This window comes from Anolis carolinensis, chromosome 2, assembly GCF_035594765.1.
Source record: "Anolis carolinensis isolate JA03-04 chromosome 2, rAnoCar3.1.pri, whole genome shotgun sequence".
Lineage (NCBI taxonomy): Eukaryota > Metazoa > Chordata > Lepidosauria > Squamata > Dactyloidae > Anolis > Anolis carolinensis.
Genome location: NC_085842.1, coordinates 131,297,867 through 131,319,527, shown reverse-complemented (window position 1 = coordinate 131,319,527; position 21,661 = coordinate 131,297,867). Strand labels below are relative to the sequence as shown.

Genomic DNA, 21,661 nt, shown 5'->3' with positions numbered 1-21,661 from the left:
AGGTTTAGTGTGATGAGGTCCTGCGCCACTGAGGTTAAAGCGGTGCCAAACCATTAATTCTACACTTTGAAAGAGGAACTGCCCAGAGGGCCTACCAAGCCCAACTGCGGCTTCGGCGGTTGCCCCGGCGACCGGCCTGCCCCCCCCCCGCCTCATAATCTGCAAGCCCCGCCCCGTTCCCGCCCCTCGAGATGCAGCCCCCGCCCCCAGTTGCCAAGGAAGTGAGGTCACACAACATGGCGGCTCGGCCCCAGCTGCGCTGAGCGGGAGGGGGGATCCGGGTCTCTGGGAATCGGCCTCCATCCTCCCCCCCAGAGCCCTCCGCCGCCGGGAGACGGGCCCAGGGCCGCCATGCTCGCCGTCGTGCGCCTGCTCTGAGCCGGGCTCCGTCCTCGCCGCTGGGTTGGGTCTGCAAGAGCCGCGCCAATGGAGTTGAGAGTCGGGAACCGGTACCGGCTCGGCCGGAAGATCGGGAGCGGCTCTTTCGGGGATATTTACCTCGGTGAGGAGAAGGCGGTGGCGGGGAGGGCTGCCTGGGGTCTCAATGAGCCGCCGCAACCCAACAAGGGCCAAGAGCCTTACCCCAGGCCGCTCTGGCCTTGTTTACTGCGGGTGCGCTTACACCAGGCAGGGGCTAACTTGGGCCCTCCTGAAGGGAGAAGGGAAGGGGCCTGAGGCTGTTAGGAATGGTGACAGTTGACGCCCAAAACACCTGTAGGGAGGGCCCAAGTTGGCCCATGCCTGGCCTATACTGTTGAATAAATGCAGGTTGACACTACTTTAACTGCCATGTCTCCGTGCTGTGGAATCCTGGGAGCGGTAGTTTGACAAGGCCTTACCCTCCCTACTTAATAATCTTGGGGCCTCCTCGAACTACAACTCCCGGGATTCTGTAGCAGCCAACCCTTGCAGTCAAAGTGGTGTCGGGCATCATTAATTTCTCAGTGTAGGCCCCGTCCTTTCCCGGGACTTACTCAGGGCAGACCCCCGCGCTCTCCCCGCTTCCTCCTTCAAGAGAAGCCCGAGACTTCCATGGTGACCTTGGGCCAGCGGCCGCCCTCCTCCCAGGCTCCCTTGGATGGGGCAGATAAAATAAAGCCCATCCTCCTTACAAAGCATGGACTGGGCCCAAGAGTTCTGACTTCAAAGTCTAGTCTTGGCCAGGAGCGCAGGCCTTAAATATGGCTTCTACTGGGGCTGTGTAAGGCCTCCAGGAAGTAGTTCACTTTTACAAAAAGAATTGCCCAATTGCTTTGTGGTTGCAAAATCGCCCATTTTGTGGCTTGGGGTGCTTTCTGCCTTTTTGGTTTTTAAGCAGGACTTTTGGTGGGCCCTTCCACACAGCCATGTAATCCAGAATATCAAGGCAGAAAATCCCACAGTATCTGCTTTGAACTGGGTTATCTGAGTCCACACTGCCATATATTCCAGTCCAAAGCAGATAATCTGGGATTTTATTCAGCAGTGTGGAAGGGGCTGGTATAATGTTTTGTTCCTTTCTGAGGTGTAAAATTCTGGTTATTTGCAACCCGGTCCCCTAGTTTTGATGACAGCATAATTGTGTGAATCTAAGCCAGAGGCCTGCTGACTTACTTCTTTGGCGATGAATCTTTAATAGATCCCCAGGGATGTGGGTTTTTTCTTGAATTCTGTATATGGTAAGCTAACCTAGGTGTCTTCTTTCAAAGTAGTAGGCTCTGTAAAGGTAAGCCAGGAAAAAAATCTGATGTTCTTGCAAATAGTTCAAGGTTCAGTCCCACAAAAGATTAGGCCTATGCATTGCAGTATACACTTGAGTAGCTCTAATGAGATTGCTGACTCTGCATATTGTTGTACAAAGGGGACAGCTGATCCAAGTTTGAACTCCTATGTTTAAAAATAAATGTAAATATTGAGATCAGTACGTCCATATAACCAAGGCTGCTGTTTCTTTTTATACAAAAGGTTACTTCCTTAAACCTTGCCTCACCTAGTGCTTTTCTAACAGAACATTAAATAACTTGTAGTGTTTTGTTCTTTCCTATTTTTCAGAAAAGGATGTGAAATGTCAACACCTCAGTTGAAGTAAATGCTTTTTGTCTTTGATCACATGCTCACTCAGAAAACTTTGGAAGTACAGTCTTCTGAAATTCTTATTGGATGTTGTCTTTGCTTCCGCCTTGTAAATAATAAACTTTAAGGGATTTCCTTTGCTGCATAGTATGCAGAATTATTATACGTACATATTAGGGTGTGCACCCATCAGAACAAAGGATTGTCATTTGGTTGCACCTTCCCCTTTAATTAAAGGTGTTGTGGAGGTTGGAAAAACTTTGTTAAAAGTCAGAGAAGGCTTGTCCCTAATAAAATGTTATATCTCTGTCTCAGACTTCAAGCCAGAGACTTTGCCTGTGGCAGCTACCCATTTGATTTTTTTTTTTTTTTGAGAACCATGTGCAAGAAAGGGCACAGATACTTTTACCATATGATTATGATTCAAACTAAAGATTGATCATAGGTTTATGTATATTTCTTAACCATCACATCTATTACTGTTTGCTTTTGTTTTATTTACCAGACTTGGGTTTCTTTTAGTTCTAATACCTAGGAAGGTTCAGAGAATGACAGTGACGATATTTAAATTATTAACCACTGTTGTCCCACCTGATGGGGAAGAGAAGGATGATGACACTTTCCCAAATTCCTAATCCCAGAAGTTTGATTATCTTGTAATACAGAAAAGACTTGACACAAGAAATTGTCAGATCCTTTGGCAAAGGCATGTTTTGGTAGCTGTCCAGGGAAGAATATCCTTGTGTACTAAAGCATTTCTAGCCAAACATTTTCTTAAGATTTCCGGGTGTTGTAGCTTTCACCATCCTTTCTTTCTCATGTTCACACTTTAGAATTAAGTTGAATTTGGGAGAGATTTCCTTTCACTGAAATTAAGAGGGTAAGATCCCTTACTCATGTGGTGCCATTTCCTATTTCTTTGAGAACTTTGTATTATTATGAACAGTAAAAGGCATTACTCCTATATATGAGGCAAGAATCACAGGTTATTAAATAGTTGATAATGTGTATAAGGATTCATTTCAAATAAGAGTTTCTAACAGTCAAGATTGTAGAGTCTCTTAACCGGCCCATGTTTCTGATATTTTCAACTAGTAAATGTCTGATTGGAAGACCTAAAGTCACTAACACTTTACTGTAGATCTGTATCTGAAATCTGACAGATCAGTTCAGCTTTGTTCATTCAAGATCTTTTCTACAACCTTAATTGCTGTCTGATTTCACTTCATAGGAATCCCACTTTTGAATTGTAATGGTGAAAACTCTTTCTGCAGTAGTTTCATTTATACGTAATTTTTACCATATTTTACTAAGGTATTTTGATTTTGCTTCTACTGTACTGGAAGCTGTGATAGACCAGCATTGCGCATTACGTAGCCAACAAATTCATTTAGAGATGAAGAATTCAGTCATGCACATTTGTGGGACCAATTACCAAGCTACTTCAGTGTTTCCCAGAACCTGAACTTTAGCCAACTTCTATTTTCTGAAGATCTGTGAGATGCTGCCCAGTCACTAAGAATTTGTTGGCAGAAAATATGCTTACCTAAGAAGGACTTCCTTACTCTGTAGGAAAATATGTATGATTGGAGATGAATCCTCCTTATGCACTGCATAAACAAGACATTAACTACATCCTACAGTTTTGCTTGATGGAATTAATATTTTTGTACCATTGTACAATAAATATGCAGTAAAGCAACTCACTTTTAAACAGCTTGCCACTTTCCTCCTTTGTAGCCCTGTAAGATTACAAAATGGACCACAAAGTGGAAGGTTTAATGTGACGTGTTTGCTAAAAATGGTTTCTGTAGAGAGAAAGAGTGTGTGAGACAGAATGGATATATTGCAGACCACACTGCTTGTGTATTTTAGAAAATCTGGAGCCACCTCTATAGTTAAATGTCTTCAGCAAAAACAAACAAACAAAGGGTTAATTACCTATACTTGTTACCTTCTCCAACTGTCTTCAGCCCTGATCATCTCAATGAGTGGTGAAGAGTGCTTGGTGTTGCAGTCAGGCAGTACCAGCAGGGCCTCATTTTGCTCACATCTTCTATAAATAGTAACCTTACTTGCCTCTTACACAAATGCCTTGCGTGTGGTGACAGACAAGGGTAGTTTCTATGCTTCTCACTGAGATTACCTGTGGGAGCCTCCCATAATGTGCTTCTGAAGGGAATAGTCTTAAACCAGAAGGCTCACTGAAATCAGCTTTGAAATGAGCTTAATTTTGGCAAGGTTTATTGAAAATCTGAGATAATGTTTAAGAGAAATTATGAGGAAAATGCATAAATAGTATTTTATCCTTACTATATGTTGTAATAAACATTTTAAGTATGTTTATGCTTTCAGGGAGGCTTTAGACTGAAGTGAGTTGTGTTGTTTTAACAGTTTGTTTTAATGTAGTAGTATATTATGATTTTTAACTGATTTTAATGTATAGTGTATTTGTATGTTTATGTTTATTGTGGCATTAAATTATTGCCAATTTGGAAGCTGCTTCAAGTCCCTTTGGGGTTGAGATAGAGCGAGGTAAAATACAGTAAATAAAAATAAATGAAATAAATAAGTATTTTTTGTTTGTTTGCTTGCTTTGCAGTTTTAAAAAAACATTTTTGGAAGTAGGATTAATGTGGCCTTTCAAATATTGAACAAGAAGTTGCAATATTTCTCACCTTTAGGTATACTGGTTAGGGCTGCTGAGAGCTTCTATTCAACAATTTCTGCACCTATGTACAATTCCCACCACTGGCATATGTCACATGGCAGTTTGCTTTTTGAAACTGACATAACTTTCAAATGAGGTTTGTACCATGGGATATTGATTGCTCTTTAGAAATGGGCCAAAGCTGCTCTTTGTGGCCTACCCATTGTGTTTTTGTGGAATTCTGCAGGAAGCTTCACTGGGCAAAAACTTTTCCCTGAAGTAGACAAATATTCTGAAGGTTTTTAGTTATGCTTGTTTTCCCCCTGTAATATTAAGTTTCTAATAATTTACTTCAGATTAATAATCAAAAGAATGAAGTCATGGTCCAAAAACTTGTCATACTTGTTCAGTTGGGCTTTTGATTATTTGGAAGTGTCCAGTGTATTATGACAAACTGTTTTTGGATAATTTTGAAAACAGTTATCCAGAATTATACTGAAGTAGCAAAATATACTTCCTATGTGGTCATCCTGACCTAAACATTTTAATCAGTTCTAGTTTCTTAAACTTAATAGGTTTGTTTTTTATATAGTTTACCATCAAAGTCAATGAAGCAAGAAAGCCATGACCTGATTTACTGGGAGTTATATTAATCAAACTTTGTCTGGCTCCAACTCATTATCCATAATTCTGTAATTTCCTTTCAAAACCTGTTCCAATGATGTCTGCCAGCTATTTTAAGATGAGGGTTTTAATCATTAGGATTAAAATATTAATAATGTTATTTGTTACCTAATAAACCGTACTTTTGTAGTAGAAATTTCTAGTTTAACCATTTTAAATGCAGTTAAACAGAAAAGCTTATAGTACCAAGAATCCCATTAAATTAAATACGAGAAAAAGAAACAGGGTGTGATTTTAATTTGATTTTATCTAGTGGAAGCAGCAACAAATTGGCTGTTTTAATATACCCTCATCGATCATTCAGTAATCATTGTCCATCTGTTTTCAAGTCTTATGAGTCACTCTGTGACTCTACTCTGCAGGTTCAGCAAATATGGAGTGCTGGACCCCTGTCTGCTGTTGGATTCTTGGCTTGGTTTTGGTGTCAGTTAATTTTGGCCTGTCTTTAATTATGGCACGGAATTCTCTTTTCTTCTTTAGGCACTGATATAGCAGCTGGAGAAGAGGTTGCCATCAAGTTGGAATGTGTAAAAACCAAACATCCTCAACTCCATATAGAAAGTAAAATTTACAAAATGATGCAGGGTGGAGGTAAGCATAATTCCTGATGGCAAAGCTTATGTTTATTTATATTTCAACTATTGACTGCAAAGGGTATATAGTACAGGAAATGTCTGTAAGATATTGCACAGTCATTGTCCCTGTCACTCATAAGGTATTTGCTGCCAGATATTTTTACTTCGTGAAATATATTACAGTGTAATCATATATATTCTTACAAATACATTTAAAATTCATTTTTACTTTTATATAGATCTGACTAGAATTACAGCTCATTATCCCTGTGTGGTAGGAGATTGTTCTGGTTTGAAAAACTCCCAGAATTATTTTTCTGAGGAACACTCAGTGAGCCCAAAAATACTATACAGTTTGAGTCAGATTTGAGCAAAACACACTGTACAGTATGTCATTCTGGTTGTATTGCCTAACTCACCTGATACATCAGTTATAGCTGTCTTTAGATATGTGTCCTAAAAGGATACTGTTCTTTCAATTGTAATAAACTTTTGTTGAACATAAGGGGAAGTATAGTCTACTCTCTTTACACTATTACAATCATTCTAATAAACTGATTTCCATGTAAAGCTTTGTATATATTGGGATATAACATTTAAACCAGATCTGCTAAATCAATTAAAATTATTTAGAACATGGAAAAGCTTTCTGGAATTTTTTTTTGGGGGGGGGGGGGGGGAGCCAGCACCACTGAGATTGTGCAACAATGAAAGGAGAGAGACTGGGCAACTTTTTCTAAATTACTTTCGAGAAATCATTTGGAACAAACTATCCCCAAAAATTGCTCACAGAGTAAATAGCACAAATTAAAGCCTAGTCAATCTACAAGTATACTATAAATTACCATTTGAATTCTAAGCGATCAGATTCCCAGTCCCAAATCTATGTTCTCATTTGACAGCGGATAATTTAATGTGCTTCCACCATGCCACACTGAGCATATCTAATCTTGTCTGATTTTGGAACCTGATTGGGGTTGGATCTAATTAATATGTGGGAAAGACCTTTAGGAGAAAGAATCCTATCTGAATTCCCAGAGAGCAAATTCTGCCACTCAGAATTGACAATAAAGAGATAGATGGACCAATAGTTATAATCACTACCAGACACTTCCCAGCACAATTATAGTGTAATCTTTGCTTTTTGCCTCCCTAATTTAATTTCATGATTCTTTGATGCCTGGGTGAGACATTGCACATTTATATAAGGTTTCCCAATTCCTCCTCCTAGTTCTTGTTGCCCCCCCACCCCACCCCAGAAAATATTTGAAATTTCTAATTGTTGAGCAGTAACTGTTTAATAGTAATGTATATGGTCGTGACCCTTATTGATGTGATACTCCCCCAAATCTTCCTTAACAGACAGACTCCAAGAGACAGAATTCTGCATCTGGTGATTGAAGCGCATCAGGATGACGTTTCCAGCCCTCTTCCCTCAGTAAACTGCTGTTTGACAATCAGAAGCAGAACAAGTATCACAACTCCTAATTGCACCATGGTTTGCTGGTGGGATGGGGCTGGAAATGCATCCTGCTTCATTCCTATTATCATTGGAAGAGACATGCACATAATATTACTACTAATAACAATATTTCTTAAATAGAAGTGTACTGTGATAGCTGTTCTTTTGAAATGTATAAATAATCATATTTCATTGTTCTAGTGGGCATTCCCACAATTAAATGGTGTGGTGCTGAAGGTGACTACAATGTAATGGTGATGGAGTTGTTGGGACCAAGCCTTGAAGATCTCTTTAACTTCTGTTCAAGAAAATTCAGCCTCAAGACAGTCCTCTTACTTGCTGACCAAATGGTATTACAATCTTTTGATTTGACTATTCAGTGGGATGACTTCCTTTTATATCTCTACTTATATTGTGTATGTTTGCTTTTATTTTACATGATTGTGAAAGGGCGAAGCAGCGAATCCATTCTGTTAAAGACCAGTATCAAAATATACCACTTAAATCGTTTCCTTTACATTAGCAAAAACATTTTTCCAATGTGAAGAAGGCTTCATAAGTTATTTTTGACTCTTAAGAATGTGATTATATAGCTGTACCAGGAAACACATCCCCCCACTTTTAAACTCTGCCTTTACCACAGGAAGAATTTTAAGTTGATTGAAAAGAATTTGTCTTGTTACATATGAAATTACATTTCTTGTCTATCTCTTGAGGGGAAGGAAAAACAGTATATTCTTAGTAGTTGTTAATCACGAGCTTTAAAAGAAATAGCAGAGCTTTAAGTCAAGTCACTTTCTGTTGTTTATGCCAAGACACTGAATTACAATTATGGTGGGGATGGTTGAATATGAAAGATGTTTATGAAGGATTTCAATTCTTTCATCTGATTTATGTTCAACTCCTTATTTGAAAACTTGACTGAATATTTTTGCAGCTACTACAAAAATACCAGTCTGTCCGTGGTATAGAAAGCTGCTTGCTTTTAGAAAGTGGACATTTTATATCAATTTCACACAGACAACATTTTATAAGAATTTCACCTGAAGCATGCCTTCCTGCACTTGTCACTTCTGGTGCTTAGGGGGACTTAGAAGCCCTATCACATTCTTGCATTCCCTATTGAAATGGCACGTGCCAGCAACAAATCCAGAGATGTGGAGGTCTAGCTGTATTTTTATTCATATATTGTGAGAAGATGGGGTGTAATGTCCACATGTAGATGTAAAGAGAGTTACAGGGTAAAAAGTTTTAGAGCCACTGGTGTAATAACATGCACACTCCTTTCATCCATAACCATTCTGTTCTCTTCAATTCCAATCTTCTTAATCCCTGCACAGATAGCCTGGTTTCCAAGACTGTTTCTGTACTCTGCTTTAGTCTCAGGTACTGGAATCCAGGAAGGAAAGCAACTGAGAAGCAAGCTAAAACTAGTGTGTGTGATACTTGAAAAGTGAATTAACAAACTAAGACAGTATATGATACAGGAACAAAGCATTTAAACTTGCAGTCTAGCAAAGTAGAAATTTATTGTTAAAGCCCAGTTGGTAATTATAAAATCCTGTTTTACAATTAGATAAGCCGAATAGAATACATTCATTCGAAGAACTTCATTCACCGAGATGTAAAACCTGATAACTTCCTGATGGGATTAGGCAAGAAGGGCAATCTTGTCTACATCATAGACTTTGGGCTGGCCAAGAAATACCGGGATGCTCGAACCCACCAGCACATTCCATATCGTGAAAATAAAAACTTGACAGGGACTGCCCGATATGCCTCCATCAACACTCACCTTGGGATTGGTAAGCTGGTAGCAGGTTACAGCTTTAGTTTCATAAGAATGTTCTTTCAAAAAAAGATCTGGTGTATAGGTTCTCCAAACATTATTAAACAGAATTCTTAACCATAGGCAAGCTTTAGTTCTGAGAGATAGGAGATCACCTTGTCTTTTACTTGGAGCTTTATTTTGTACTCTTGAAAGCAAATGATCAAGGTTAATAATAAATAAGGCTATGGCTTGGCTCAGTTGTGTGAATTATCTTTAGCTGTTGGTGGTTTAACTATCTTTTTGCAATACATCAGTTCTCTGTCCTTGATACCGTGGTCTGGATTGTCAAAGACAACTACAGAGCTCCACACATTTCCTTGCACCATTCCCTAAGTTCTCCTTGGGTTTCAGAGAATTTAGTGAAGGGGTCTTTGCCATCACACAAGCTAGCAACTGAATTTGTCAGATTGATTCAAAATGAAATATAGTCCCTTTCTTCTCAAGTTTTTTAGTCCAGGCAGAGAGTTTGAAGTTGTTTGCCAATGACAACCATAAATAATGGCTGGATATTATGCCAAACAAATACCCTAGGCTAGGGGAGTTGGATGAATATGTCAATGAATAAATCAACATTTCTGTACATGTTTTGAAAAGCTGAGTTTTGGCTCTCTTTTCGTTCTACATTAACCATAAAGGCTAATTACAAAATGAAACATTGTCCTTTCATGATTTATCAGTAAGCTTAAAATAACTATTTAGATGTGTAATTTTTATTTCATACGAGCTTTTCATAGTGCAATCTGTTGCTCTAAACATCTTTTAACCATTTCATGATAGATCCTAATGGCTCCACTCTTATGCTCCCTGTAGAACAATCTCGCAGAGATGACTTGGAGTCCTTGGGCTATGTACTCATGTATTTTAACCTGGGCTCCCTCCCCTGGCAGGGACTAAAGGCAGCTACAAAGCGACAGAAATATGAACGCATCAGTGAAAAGAAAATGTCTACACCCATTGAGGTTTTATGTAAAGGATACCCTTGTAAGTTTATTCTCTGGAATAGATCTCTAGAATACTCATTCTAACATTATTTTTCTGTGAAAGTTGCTTTAACTTGATCTTGCATCTCCTGTTACAACATATCCAATTTAAAAATGATTCTGTGGCTTAGGTACATCATGTAATGTTCACCGTGGTGACTTAATGCATGTATTTTCTCTCAAATGTCTGTAGATAATATTCTTTTATCTCTGTATTCCTCCTCTACATGACAGAGAGCTAAACTTAGAGTATTTCTTTCTCCTACCTACGTAGTTTGTTGATCATACAGACGGCCTTTATAAGGAAAGTGAGATGCATATTCAGTCAGCACACACAGATAATTGTGATTTATTCACAGTTGCTAGCAAGGCAGGGCTTTATTTAATGCATACCTAGCAAGTATGCACTCCATAGGATTGCATTTGTTCTTCAAATTAGAAAACTGGAAATGCTAATGTTAATACCATTGATTTGTCTGAAAGAAAAAATGGTTTTGTGTTGAGAAGGGTTATATATCCTTATATTTGTACTTGAAACTGACTAAAATAGAGCCCTCTCCACTCCATTTTACATTTCCTATGATTACCATTACATTGTGATGAAGCATTATCCAGAATATGATCCAGAATACTGAGAATTGCATATCTGGAATCAATTGGGGTAAACTGTGCAGGTGATGCAGATATTTGACCTGAACGGGGTCTTGTTAACAGCTTGTTTATTTTAACTTCTTTTTTTACCGCGGGTTGTATGTTGTATGTTGTATGTATGTCTATGTGTTCAATGTTTTGATACGGCCGATGGGCTAATCAATAAAACGTGATTTGATTTTGATTTGATATAATAGTTATTATGAAGAAGTTTCCATTAAATGGGGGGAAAAGATTGCTACTTGCCATCTATAAAAGATGCATCACTTGGATCACACATTAATGTTCTGTCACTTCAGTAATTAGATAAACACTTTAAGGTAGAAAAACAGTGGCCTGATGAATCAGTGTGGTTTCTTTTCTATGCACTGAATTTATGATAATATGATTCGGACTTCTTATTTCAGCTGAGTTTGCTACTTACCTGAATTTCTGCCGCTCATTGCGCTTTGATGATAAACCGGATTATTCATATCTAAGGCAATTATTCAGAAACCTCTTCCACAGACAAGGCTTCTCTTATGACTATGTATTCGACTGGAATATGCTTAAATTTGTAAGTAGACTTTACAACTTACTTTTTAATGTGAAAAACCAAAATGGCTTCCCTTATGACTATGTATTTAACTTTGAAAGTATTAGACAAGTTCCAACTCTTTTGGGCTTTAGAAGAGCCCTAAAAACATGGCTATGTGCCCAGGCTTTTAATGAATAAACGATAAAGATGACATGGACTGACTTATGGATAAAACACAAGGTTTTTGGATCAGAGCATATGTATTTTTAATTGATATATTGTAATTTTATATTGTATTTAATAGTTTTAACTGATTTTATGTATTGTTGACTGATTTTGTATAGGCATCTAATTGTGCCAGTGTTCTAAGCCGCCCTGAGTCCCTTCGGGTAAGAAGGGCGGGATATAAATATTGGAAATAAATAAATAAATAAATTGAAAGTTAGTTCTTGCTTTGCATTAAATGACATTTACAACAGAACCTCCAAAATCTGTCTAGATGGCCAGTATACTCTTAATGTTGAATTCAGTGTTGAAAGTGTAAAGCAGCTTTTTTCAGTCACTTGCTGCCATGAACATGGTTCCATGCAGAAAGAAGCACAGTATTACAACTTTAATCAAATGCTTTAACTACTAGACCTGTAGAGAGGAAATGCTGTCCAGCACCTTACTGTTTTTGAAAGTTCCAACAAAGTTATTGTTTCCTACAAAAGGGCCAAAGAATACCTGCATTTTAATATGGAGTACCTGAGTGAAAATGTATTAATTTGAATAACAGAGAAGAACTTACCAGTTATAATAAAGGTTCATTTTGATGTAGCATTAACCTGGCTATAAAAGCTCCAAGGTGAAAAATCCCCTTTGTAGTCCCCAGAATCCCCCATAATAGCTCCCCCAGCACCTCCCTCAGAAAAAGGGCAGAACCCAGACATCATATTACTTCCAGTTTTAGATTTGCTTGTTCACGTGCCCTATCCAGGAGTACAGTTGTCCACCTCTGTAGTAGATCATGTGGATGTATTGATTATTGTTTGCTTTGTATAGCACTGAAGCCAGTGTTACAGATCTTTGTCTGGAACTTCAGAATGACTACTTGGAATTATTTGAATATCTGTTACTTTATTATTGCAAAGCTGTAGTATATTTGCCAAGGTCACAGGAAGCCTCTAACATTGGGGGCAAATTTAGAGACTTAAGTTGGACCAAGAGCACCTTTGGCTAGAAAGGATAAGCTCTAAAAATCAAATTTCAGTTTAAGATGCTCCTTTAGTGCATTGGCCATTGCTCAATGGCTAAATTTGGGCTTCTGTAAGTCATATGACAATTCCAAAGCCTGTATGGGAGCAATATCTATTAAGTAATGAAAATGAACACAAAATCTGTTACATAGACTACAGAAATGTACAGATTCGTCAAGCAATGATAATAAATAGCATGCATAGAAGATAAGGGGGAAGAAAAGGTGATAATATCAAGAGTCACAAAATCCATGTGCTGAGTTATAAAGGTAGGCTTCTCATACTATCAAAGTAGACTCATCAAACTATACTACCATTATACAGCTAGGAAAATCACATTCCTGTATTTGCATTAATGTAATCACATTAATCCTTTCATTGTTATCATTTTATGCTATTTAATATGAAAAAGAAAATCCTGAGGCAGGTCAGACTGCTGACTCTTCTCAGTTAAAAATGCCTGCTTCTTAGTGATTTCTTCTATTAATTACTGTACATCTAAAATGCTACAGGAGCTAATTCGTATTCTATTACTATTCTAAAGGGAGGAAAGAATAGCATGGTGATCTGTTTCCATCAAACTGCGATATTTACTCAAGTGTAATGTTCGCCTTTGTGGCTCAATTACATTGCTAAATTTGAGGTGTGTTAGATTTGATGGCGAGTTAGAATCACATACCTGAGCAGTTGGGCAAGAGATCATCCCAGCTGGGGACAGAGGAGAGAGAAGCAGTGGTGGCCATGAAAAGTTTGGTGAGAAAGCCAGGCGGAGTGGCACAGCTTCCAATCAGCCTTTTCGCGGCCACTGCTGCCTCTCATTACATTCAACGGTGAAGGCTTTTTTTTTTGTAAGACACCTTCAAAACGGACGTACACCTTACATTTGATGATGCATTATATTCAAGTAAATACGATATATTCTTTATGATATCTTGGAAATATGAGAATATGTCCCATCCCTGTTCTGTAGGAAAACATGTTCCATAATTTGACTTTACCTATATAAGACTATCATAGTCAATATGCAGATTCATTTCAAAGCTATTAAAAGCTGAGACATGTCATCCAAGAATAGAAGGATAGCCTTTAAACATCCATGCATTTGTCAGGCTCTCATTAAAATAATTAATCCCCCAAGATAGATTCCTAAGAGTTGCATCTTTCATAGCATCTTACACCAACCTAAAGCTACTTTATGGGGGTTGGGGAAATCTTTGTGAATGGCATGGGGGACTTCAGCTGGAAGTGGAAGTTGCAAGAGTTCATTGCAGATCCATTCTGTTTTCTTCCTTTCTCCAAAGGCTTAGACCGGCTGATAATTTTTTGAAATAATTAATCATTGCGAGCTGAAATCTTCTCCATAAGAAATGAAAACAAGGTTAAGAAAATAACTTCCTCAATGATACTTATGTAAAAAGTGTTGATGTGAATGCAGTGTTGAACTAGAATGCTTATTTGCTTGATCCTGCAGTAGTTCAGATGAGCTCAGCATTGTAACCTTGAAGCAGGAACTGCTCACAAAAACACATACATGCATTTAAGTACATCATCTAAAATTCATTATAATGGATTTGTGCAAAGTGGTGCAAAGTGACATTGTTAGATATAAGCATCGGTGATATAAATAGTACTTTTAGCCATTGTTTATCAGCTCTCTTTCTGTGTTGCAGCTGCACTGTACAAAATTCAGTGCTCCATCTCTACACATATTAAGTTGTTGGATTTTTGCAGGGCGCAAGCCGTGCAGTTGAAGATGCTGAACGCGAACGGCGAGAAAGAGAGGAAAGAATGAGACATGCACGAAATCCAGCTGTTCGTGGGTTACCTTCCACTGCCTCTGGCAGGCTGAGGGGGACACAGGATGTAGCTCCACCTACCCCTCTTACCCCAACTTCACATACTGGTAAGCTTTATAAAATGTCCTGAAATTGGTGAAATGGTAATTACAGAAGTCAGTAAGTCACCCTGAGTCCCTATGGGGAGAAAGGCATAAATGAATAATCTATACAACACTGTATTTTCCAGTGATAAAGTTATGGTTATAACTAAAACACAGGTATAAAGCTACTGGCTGGGTTTACACATCATGACAAGCCAAAGTTCTGGAGAAATCTTGACTTACTATTTCTGAGAAGCATGCTGGTTCATATTGCCCAGCACTGCAGCTTAGGAGAGAAGGAAGCCAAGTTCAGATGTAAAAGGTCAAGCAAGAGTGGAAGGTCCAGACTAGTTTAGGTCTATAAAAGCACACTGCCTCATTCACAGTAACTAATTGGGCTTTTGATGAGCTTCTCTTAAAAATAGATTTGGCTTTATATGTCATTGAAGACTGGGCCCTAATAAACTGCAAGGGAAAGTACAGTAGATTTGTCTAAATCTTTTTTCTATCATGCAAGATAACATGAATCTTTAGATTGCATGTCATTATCCATTACATGCACATGTTACTTAAGTTTCCAAGGAGCTCACAGCAGCATACATGGCTCTACTAATCCCCTTTATCTTCTCAATTGTGTGGGGTGGGTGAGGCTACGAAACAGGGAACTCTTCCTGGGCTACTAGCGAGTTCCTTGATTGTAGAAAAGATTTCAGATAGGACCTCCCCAGTATTTTAGTTCCCATTTTGAATGCTTCCAAATTGGTTCTTCATCGATAATAACAGAATTATATAGAATTTCATAAAATCATGTGCTTTTTCCATCTCGTGTTCATTTCACTAGTATTTTACTTTTTCCCCTTCTCACAACCTTACTTATTAGGCTGGTTGATGCCCATATCCAATCTGTAAGATGCTGTAGGTATTGAATCTAGGTCTTTCTACATCCCAACATAACACTCTCTACTGGACCTAATATTGCCAACTGCATATTACAAATAAAAGTCATAATTGGTGAGGATTTTACAGTAGGAGAGCATTTTGAACTTTCATTTGCTCAGTGTATATTAATGTGTTTTGACCTGAATCCATATCTGTCTACAGCCAATGGATATGCTTTAGTGTTGGTTCTGCAGCAAAGGATAGTAGCCAGAATGACTGGTACAAAGTTGTTTATATCTGTTTTATTGAATAAATATGTAACCTGCTCTGTAGAGCTGAACCCTACAAAAATGTATTGCAACCATTTCAAATACACAATGAACCAAACTATGAAAGCTATTCATTATAACGTAATAAGATAAGCAACACATTTAAACTTTCCTCAAAACATTGTAAACTGAAATTAAACAACCGCATATTAAAATCAACAAGCCTTTACCAGTAAGCAGAAACTATACATAGTACCTTGGGAATTATATTCCAAATATACAGAGATGCCACAGAAAGGACTCTGCAATATTAACTGGTTTTACTAGTAACCTGTCTTAAATGTAGCTCTTGGTTGAGACATTACTAAGCGGTGTCTTTGGCAAACACCAATGTAGAAAATTCCTAAAACACTGAAACAAGGTTTAGGACTGTCCCCATAATTATAGCATAACAGAATTGTGTAATGTTGATTTTTAATCTGACTTCCTCATTCAAATAGGCTGATGAAGGCTGATGGTTTTAATGCTAACACAGGGTATTAGAAATATAAGCTTTCTCGGTTGAGAAAGGCAAGTTTACAGCAAGTGTTACTTTGGGCTGATGACTACCTTCATAAAGCTTGCTTCTTACTTTTCCATCAGCGAACACATCTCCTCGGCCAGTGTCTGGAATGGAGCGAGAACGGAAAGTGAGTATGCGATTGCACCGTGGGGCCCCTGTCAATATCTCCTCATCTGATCTAACAGGCAGACAAGATACCTCGCGCATGTCAACCTCACAGGTACAAACAGTTCTGGCTTAATTGTTCTTTTTATAGGCAAGGGGAAAGGAGTTTGACCATTATTTTTGGCACAACTCTGCAGTGTAAAAACGCTCTGGGTTGGAAAGTTCACTTCATCATTATTTTCTGGTGTTTAATACCCTTAATTGATCTGAATCAGCCTAATAATGGCTACTTGCAGAGTCCCTAGATGGGTAGCTTGCTTGTTTAATACATTTCTGGATGTTAGTGTGTTCACAGGATAAAGACATTCAGTAGTGATTGAAATTTCAGTGACTTTTACTATGCTGTGTCAATTATCGATTGATTTAAAGGCCACATTTTTTTCTAATCACTGCAGATCTCGGAAACAAATGAATGAATACTAGTATGTGTGACATTTCATGATGATGAAGAAGGATCAATAAGTGCTCTCCTTCCATGTTTAGTACATGCTCAGTGTTACAAATGGACAATATCAACTGTAGCAGTTACGCACTATTTGTTCTGTAGTGTCCAGTGACAAAAATGTACCTACATGAAGATTTTGAAATAACCTGGGCTATATTTCTGAATAAATTACCATTTGTGGAAAATGGCTACCAGCTTCTGTCTGGTATAAGCACTATCCATAATTGCATCTGCTTTAAGAGCTAAAAGCCTCTGTACCTCTGGAGTTGTGCCTGATAAGAGGAAGAAAGACGGCTGTCTTACCTGTCTTCCATCCTTTGTATTAATTTGTTAGGTACTGTTTGTACAGCATAGATATTCTTTTTCAGCCTTTTGCGAATCTTTTAAAATTTGAAAAGAAAAGTAGCCTCTAAGCTATTTACAGGGCATGCATTCTTGTTAAAGCTAAACATTTGTTGTTGTTAATTAACTATAATGTCTATAGTGACCAAACTTCTTGACTTGTGGACTTCCCCAGTGCGATATGCATTCTATTTGTGTGTGTGTGTATGTGTGTGTGTGTCAGATCTTTAAAAACCTTACAGTATAAATCCTAAAACCGGCTGTAAGTGTAAATTATAAAAATTGGAGTATTTTTGGAAGGTGAATAATGTTATGAAGAAGGATGGCTATTGATACCTTTTGCTTGTCAGTTTTTTCTTGGTTCCTTTTTATTTTCTGGGGAGAGAAGGGATACATTGTAAATGTGTTGCGGAAGCTGGGGGGGGGGGGGAAGTTATCAAATAGTATTAACAGCCAGCCTTTTTACCTCGTGTATGTGTGCATGTGACTAGGTTTCATCCGAGCCTGTAATGTGTTACAAGTTGTGTTTTGTCTCATGAAAATTTCAACATTGAGACATGGTTGTCAGAAAACATTTTCTGAGCTTCATATACTGCAGTTCTAAAATAATATCTGCAAAACCTGAATTGGGGGGAAAATCTGCAAAATATCAGAATTTAGAAAAATTAGCTTATTATTTGAGTGTATATGGGCTGGGAGGGGGGAGAAATAATGTGCACGATAAAGTTTAGAGAAGTCTAGGCCAAAAAGTGGCTGCTATTGAAACTGTTTGCTCATAGTCTGTGGCTTAATGTCAGATTAAATGTGCCAAAGGAGAAAAGGGCTCAGTAGCTGATAAAAACATAAATGTGGAGGTTGTGCTCCAAAGAATGTTTTAAGGGCCACACATCAGATATTGGCCTATCAGGAAGGCAAGATAAAGTCAGCACAGGTAAGATTATGTTGTCCTTTTTAAAGGAGCCTTAAGCTTTATAGTTTAGAAATGAAAACTTTAAAAACTATGGTTATAGTTAAGTGAAGCTTAACTCAAATTAATTGTTGGTGTTGTAGCAAAAAAGTGAAACTATACACAATAAAATAAATGTCTAAATGCTTACTAAGAAGTACATTTATTTTGGTATAGTGTGGTTGATTTTTGATTAAATATGCATAGCATTGGTCCTCTGTGCTGTTTATTACCAAGGATAAATGATACATTCATGAGGCAATATTAAGAGTTAAGTTTCAGAGTTTATCTGTAGCAAACCACAGGTTTTTCATCTGAATTCATCTTTTAAAAGTATTTGAACCATCATAAGTCTTGGAGCATTAATAAATGATCTTTGATAGAAGACCCTCTTGGAAAGACACTCTCAGTATAGAAAAAAAGTGTAATATAAAGGTTTTTGGTTTTGTTGGAAGGGAAATACAATATCATAAATGCAGCCAAGGGAAACATTCAGATGTTTAAATTACATAAATAGGGTATTTCCCCAAGACCACTGTTTGCTTAATAGGCATTACTGTAATTATAGTGACTATAAAATAAATCATGGAATACTTCTGCCTTTCTGGAAGACTGTGCCTTGGTTTCATGTCCAAATCAGATTGTGGTCTTAATAAGTTTCTGAACTTTCAGCATCTGCAAATGAAGAACCACACACAATGTTCTACTCCGAATTCTAATGAGTAAAATGGCACTCCTAGACTTAAAAGATCTAGGAACTTTGTCTTTGTAAGGTGGCAGGGTGCAGGTGAAGGTGTTTTTAACTAAGATTTGAATACATATGACTTGTGATTATATTAGAGGCTTGCTTCTTTGGAAGAAATTAAACCTTGTAAGGTTTTTAAACCTTGTAAGGTTTTGAAATACTGTACTCTCTTTTGTTCTTCCATCTGTAAAGCCAAGATCCTGCAGAACTCAAAGGAAGAGGAAGAAAATGCGTTTCTGAAGTACTTAAATTAACTGGAATAAAGCACTTTTAGACTGAGGCCTAATCACTGGGTTTTGTTTACATCAGGGCCATTGAAGCACAACAGAATATGCTATGTCACATGTTGCAGATCTTTTGCTTAATTTAGAACATACTAAATTGCCAATCGGGCTTATACTACATCAGTATATCACTTTTCTAGGGCTTATTCATACATGGTAATGTTTTCATTGTATATTAGGGAGTAATCAAAAGCAAACTGTTTGTAAATGAGCCACTTTCTTCCCAGATGACTGCTTTAAATGCTGGTAATCATGGCTGGTAGGAAAACTCAGAAATTTCTGCTTTTGATTTAAATTGTGATCTGTGTCTCAACATTTCTATACAACTAATTGAGGTTAATGCTAATTGTGATCTGTTCAGTTTCAGAATCTTGATTTTTGAAGCTGGTTTGTTGAATCTTAACGTATTTAATATTAACTGCAATTCCAGCTCTGGGTACAATCAAGCTATCTATCTACTGATGATAGTACTCCAAATTGTGAGATAACTGTGCAGGAATGGGGTTCATTATGTCATTTTAAATTATAATATAGTCAGCCTGTGGGTTCCCAGATGTTTTGGCCTTCAGCTCCCAGAAATCCTAATAGCTCATAAACTGGCTGGGATTTCTAGGAGTTGTAGGCCAAAACACCTGGGGACCCACAGGTTGAGAACCACTGATCTAGTGTTACACATGTAATAGGACATTTTAGCAAAATATAGTGAACAGTTAGGCCACAACAACAGATTTTCTCCATGTACAATAATGCACAAATTTGAGATTTTTGGGGGGTCAGATACATTCCTCTTCTCTAAATTGTTGCACAGATCAGGAGTTAAGAACCTGTGATCCCATTGCTGTTGTGGTGTGATATTTAACACTTCCAACTGGCCTAGTCACTGATGAAGGATAATGACAACTGTTTTCCAACAGTAACAATATGTGTCAAATGTTTCCCATTTCTGGAATAAGAGAATAAATATTTAAATTGTGGAATCTACTACTTCAACTAAAAAGGATTGTCTTGTTTCAGTGCAATCATATATAACATGCTTCTAAAGGAGCTTGAGGCTTTCAGCATAGAGAAGGAAATGTACTATTCCATTGTATCTCAAAGATAGGTAGCTAAAGTCTTTGCCTATGATTGTGAGAGAGTTGCCTGCAGCCGGATAACTGTCATCCTGTCACAGTGTATAATGCTTTGGCCATTGTTTGGTGGCAACTGTTATAGCCAACACATTACTTGGGTCCCTTTGTGGTAACTCTTTACTAATAATCTGGGTGCTGTAAACCTACACAAAGTTTCTGCCTTTTCTGCTTTAGTACGTATTGGGAAGGAAAGACACAGTATTACCCTGATGTATTTCTCAGATTTAATGGATCAACTAGGAAGAAGGAACACCAAATGGAGCAGAGGTTCCAGTACCAAAACAGTTTGAGCAATTCCTTTGTAAATTTGAATATTGTCTTCCCTCTCTGAATGTAATGCTTTCATAGTCTTTGAAAATTTACCCAAACTAAATCACAGATCTTTACTTTAAAAGGGTTTCCCTTTTTTAAAATGCTGTGATCTATTACTATCTTTCCTGTGGGTGAAACTCAGCTTACTTTCTATATGTACATTACCTGCAACTCAGCTACACAGTCCTAGCATTTTGTTTAAATTTATGTTGGTGAGTTTCATAGTTTTAACCTAAACACTGACTTTTCAGGAATAGAAAAGAACTTCCAACATTATTTAAAAATGTGAACTCTTATCCTGCCACCCCAGTTAATATTTGTTCTGTCTATATTAATTCCCAGTAATGATATCTTATGGGTCTACATTAACTCTTTCCTTGGTGACCACTCTAGCAGGTACACCAGGGGATGGGGTGTGAGTGGAGACTACGGGGAGCTGAAAATTTGAAGTTGCTGCAAAGGAGGAAATGCAGAAGGAAGAGCAAATGAGACAAACAGTCAGAAGATGGTGAAGAAAGAAGAGTTAATAAAGAGCAGAGAAGTAGATTTAAAAGGGACATTTTACCTCTCAAATGTTTGAATTTTTCTGTGTAGTATTTAATAAAACTGCTAAACTTAGAGTCCTTGCCAGATTGTTCTTATAGCCCCAATTGAAACTTCTTACAACTACTGATAGTAAGTGGCTTGGACCTACTGGAATTATTTCTCATACATATTGGCCAATTAAGAGATGAGATGCTCTCATGATTTCCATTAAGTACAGTTCATTAGTGCCTCCATGTAGGGAAATAGAACAAAAGTCATGGTGTAAATTAGAAGTTTGGTCAACAATTTTATCAACTGTAGAATCACAGTGTTGACATATAAAATAGTCTGGGATAGAGAAAGGTGCAATTTCAGTAATGGAGTGGGGTTTATTTGGAAATGAAACAAATACACAAATGGCCATACGATTGGATTGATCTTAGGTACTTGTTTTGAATTGTTGTACGCCTTCAACTTGTTTCCAAATTATGGCAACTCTAAGGTGGCCTAATTACAAGGCTTCCTCGGCAAGTTTTAT

At 37.8% G+C, this 21,661-nt stretch overlaps 1 protein-coding gene across 5 annotated transcripts in view; it reads left to right on the top strand.

Annotated features, from left to right (window-relative positions):
• The first annotated feature begins 218 nt into the window (after nucleotides 1–218).
• The window catches only part of csnk1d (casein kinase 1 delta), a 30,756-nt gene continuing 9,313 nt past the window's right edge, over nucleotides 219–21,661 (top strand). For 2 of the 5 annotated variants that reach the window (XM_008104559.3, XM_008104560.3), the window contains exons 1-8: nucleotides 220–502; nucleotides 5,867–5,977; nucleotides 7,625–7,773; nucleotides 9,000–9,228; nucleotides 10,065–10,235; nucleotides 11,293–11,441; nucleotides 14,372–14,543; nucleotides 16,310–16,449. In XM_008104559.3, coding sequence (XP_008102766.1) covers nucleotides 427–502; nucleotides 5,867–5,977; nucleotides 7,625–7,773; nucleotides 9,000–9,228; nucleotides 10,065–10,235; nucleotides 11,293–11,441; nucleotides 14,372–14,543; nucleotides 16,310–16,449 — 1,197 coding nt within the window. In that variant the 5' untranslated portion in view covers nucleotides 220–426. Of the gene's footprint in view, nucleotides 503–5,866; nucleotides 5,978–7,624; nucleotides 7,774–8,999; nucleotides 9,229–10,064; nucleotides 10,236–11,292; nucleotides 11,442–14,371; nucleotides 14,544–16,309; nucleotides 16,450–16,789; nucleotides 18,278–19,064; nucleotides 19,153–20,991; nucleotides 21,219–21,661 lie in introns of those variants that run through there. The other 3 variants (XM_062970536.1, XM_062970537.1, XM_003217287.4) reach the window with 3 other exon arrangements.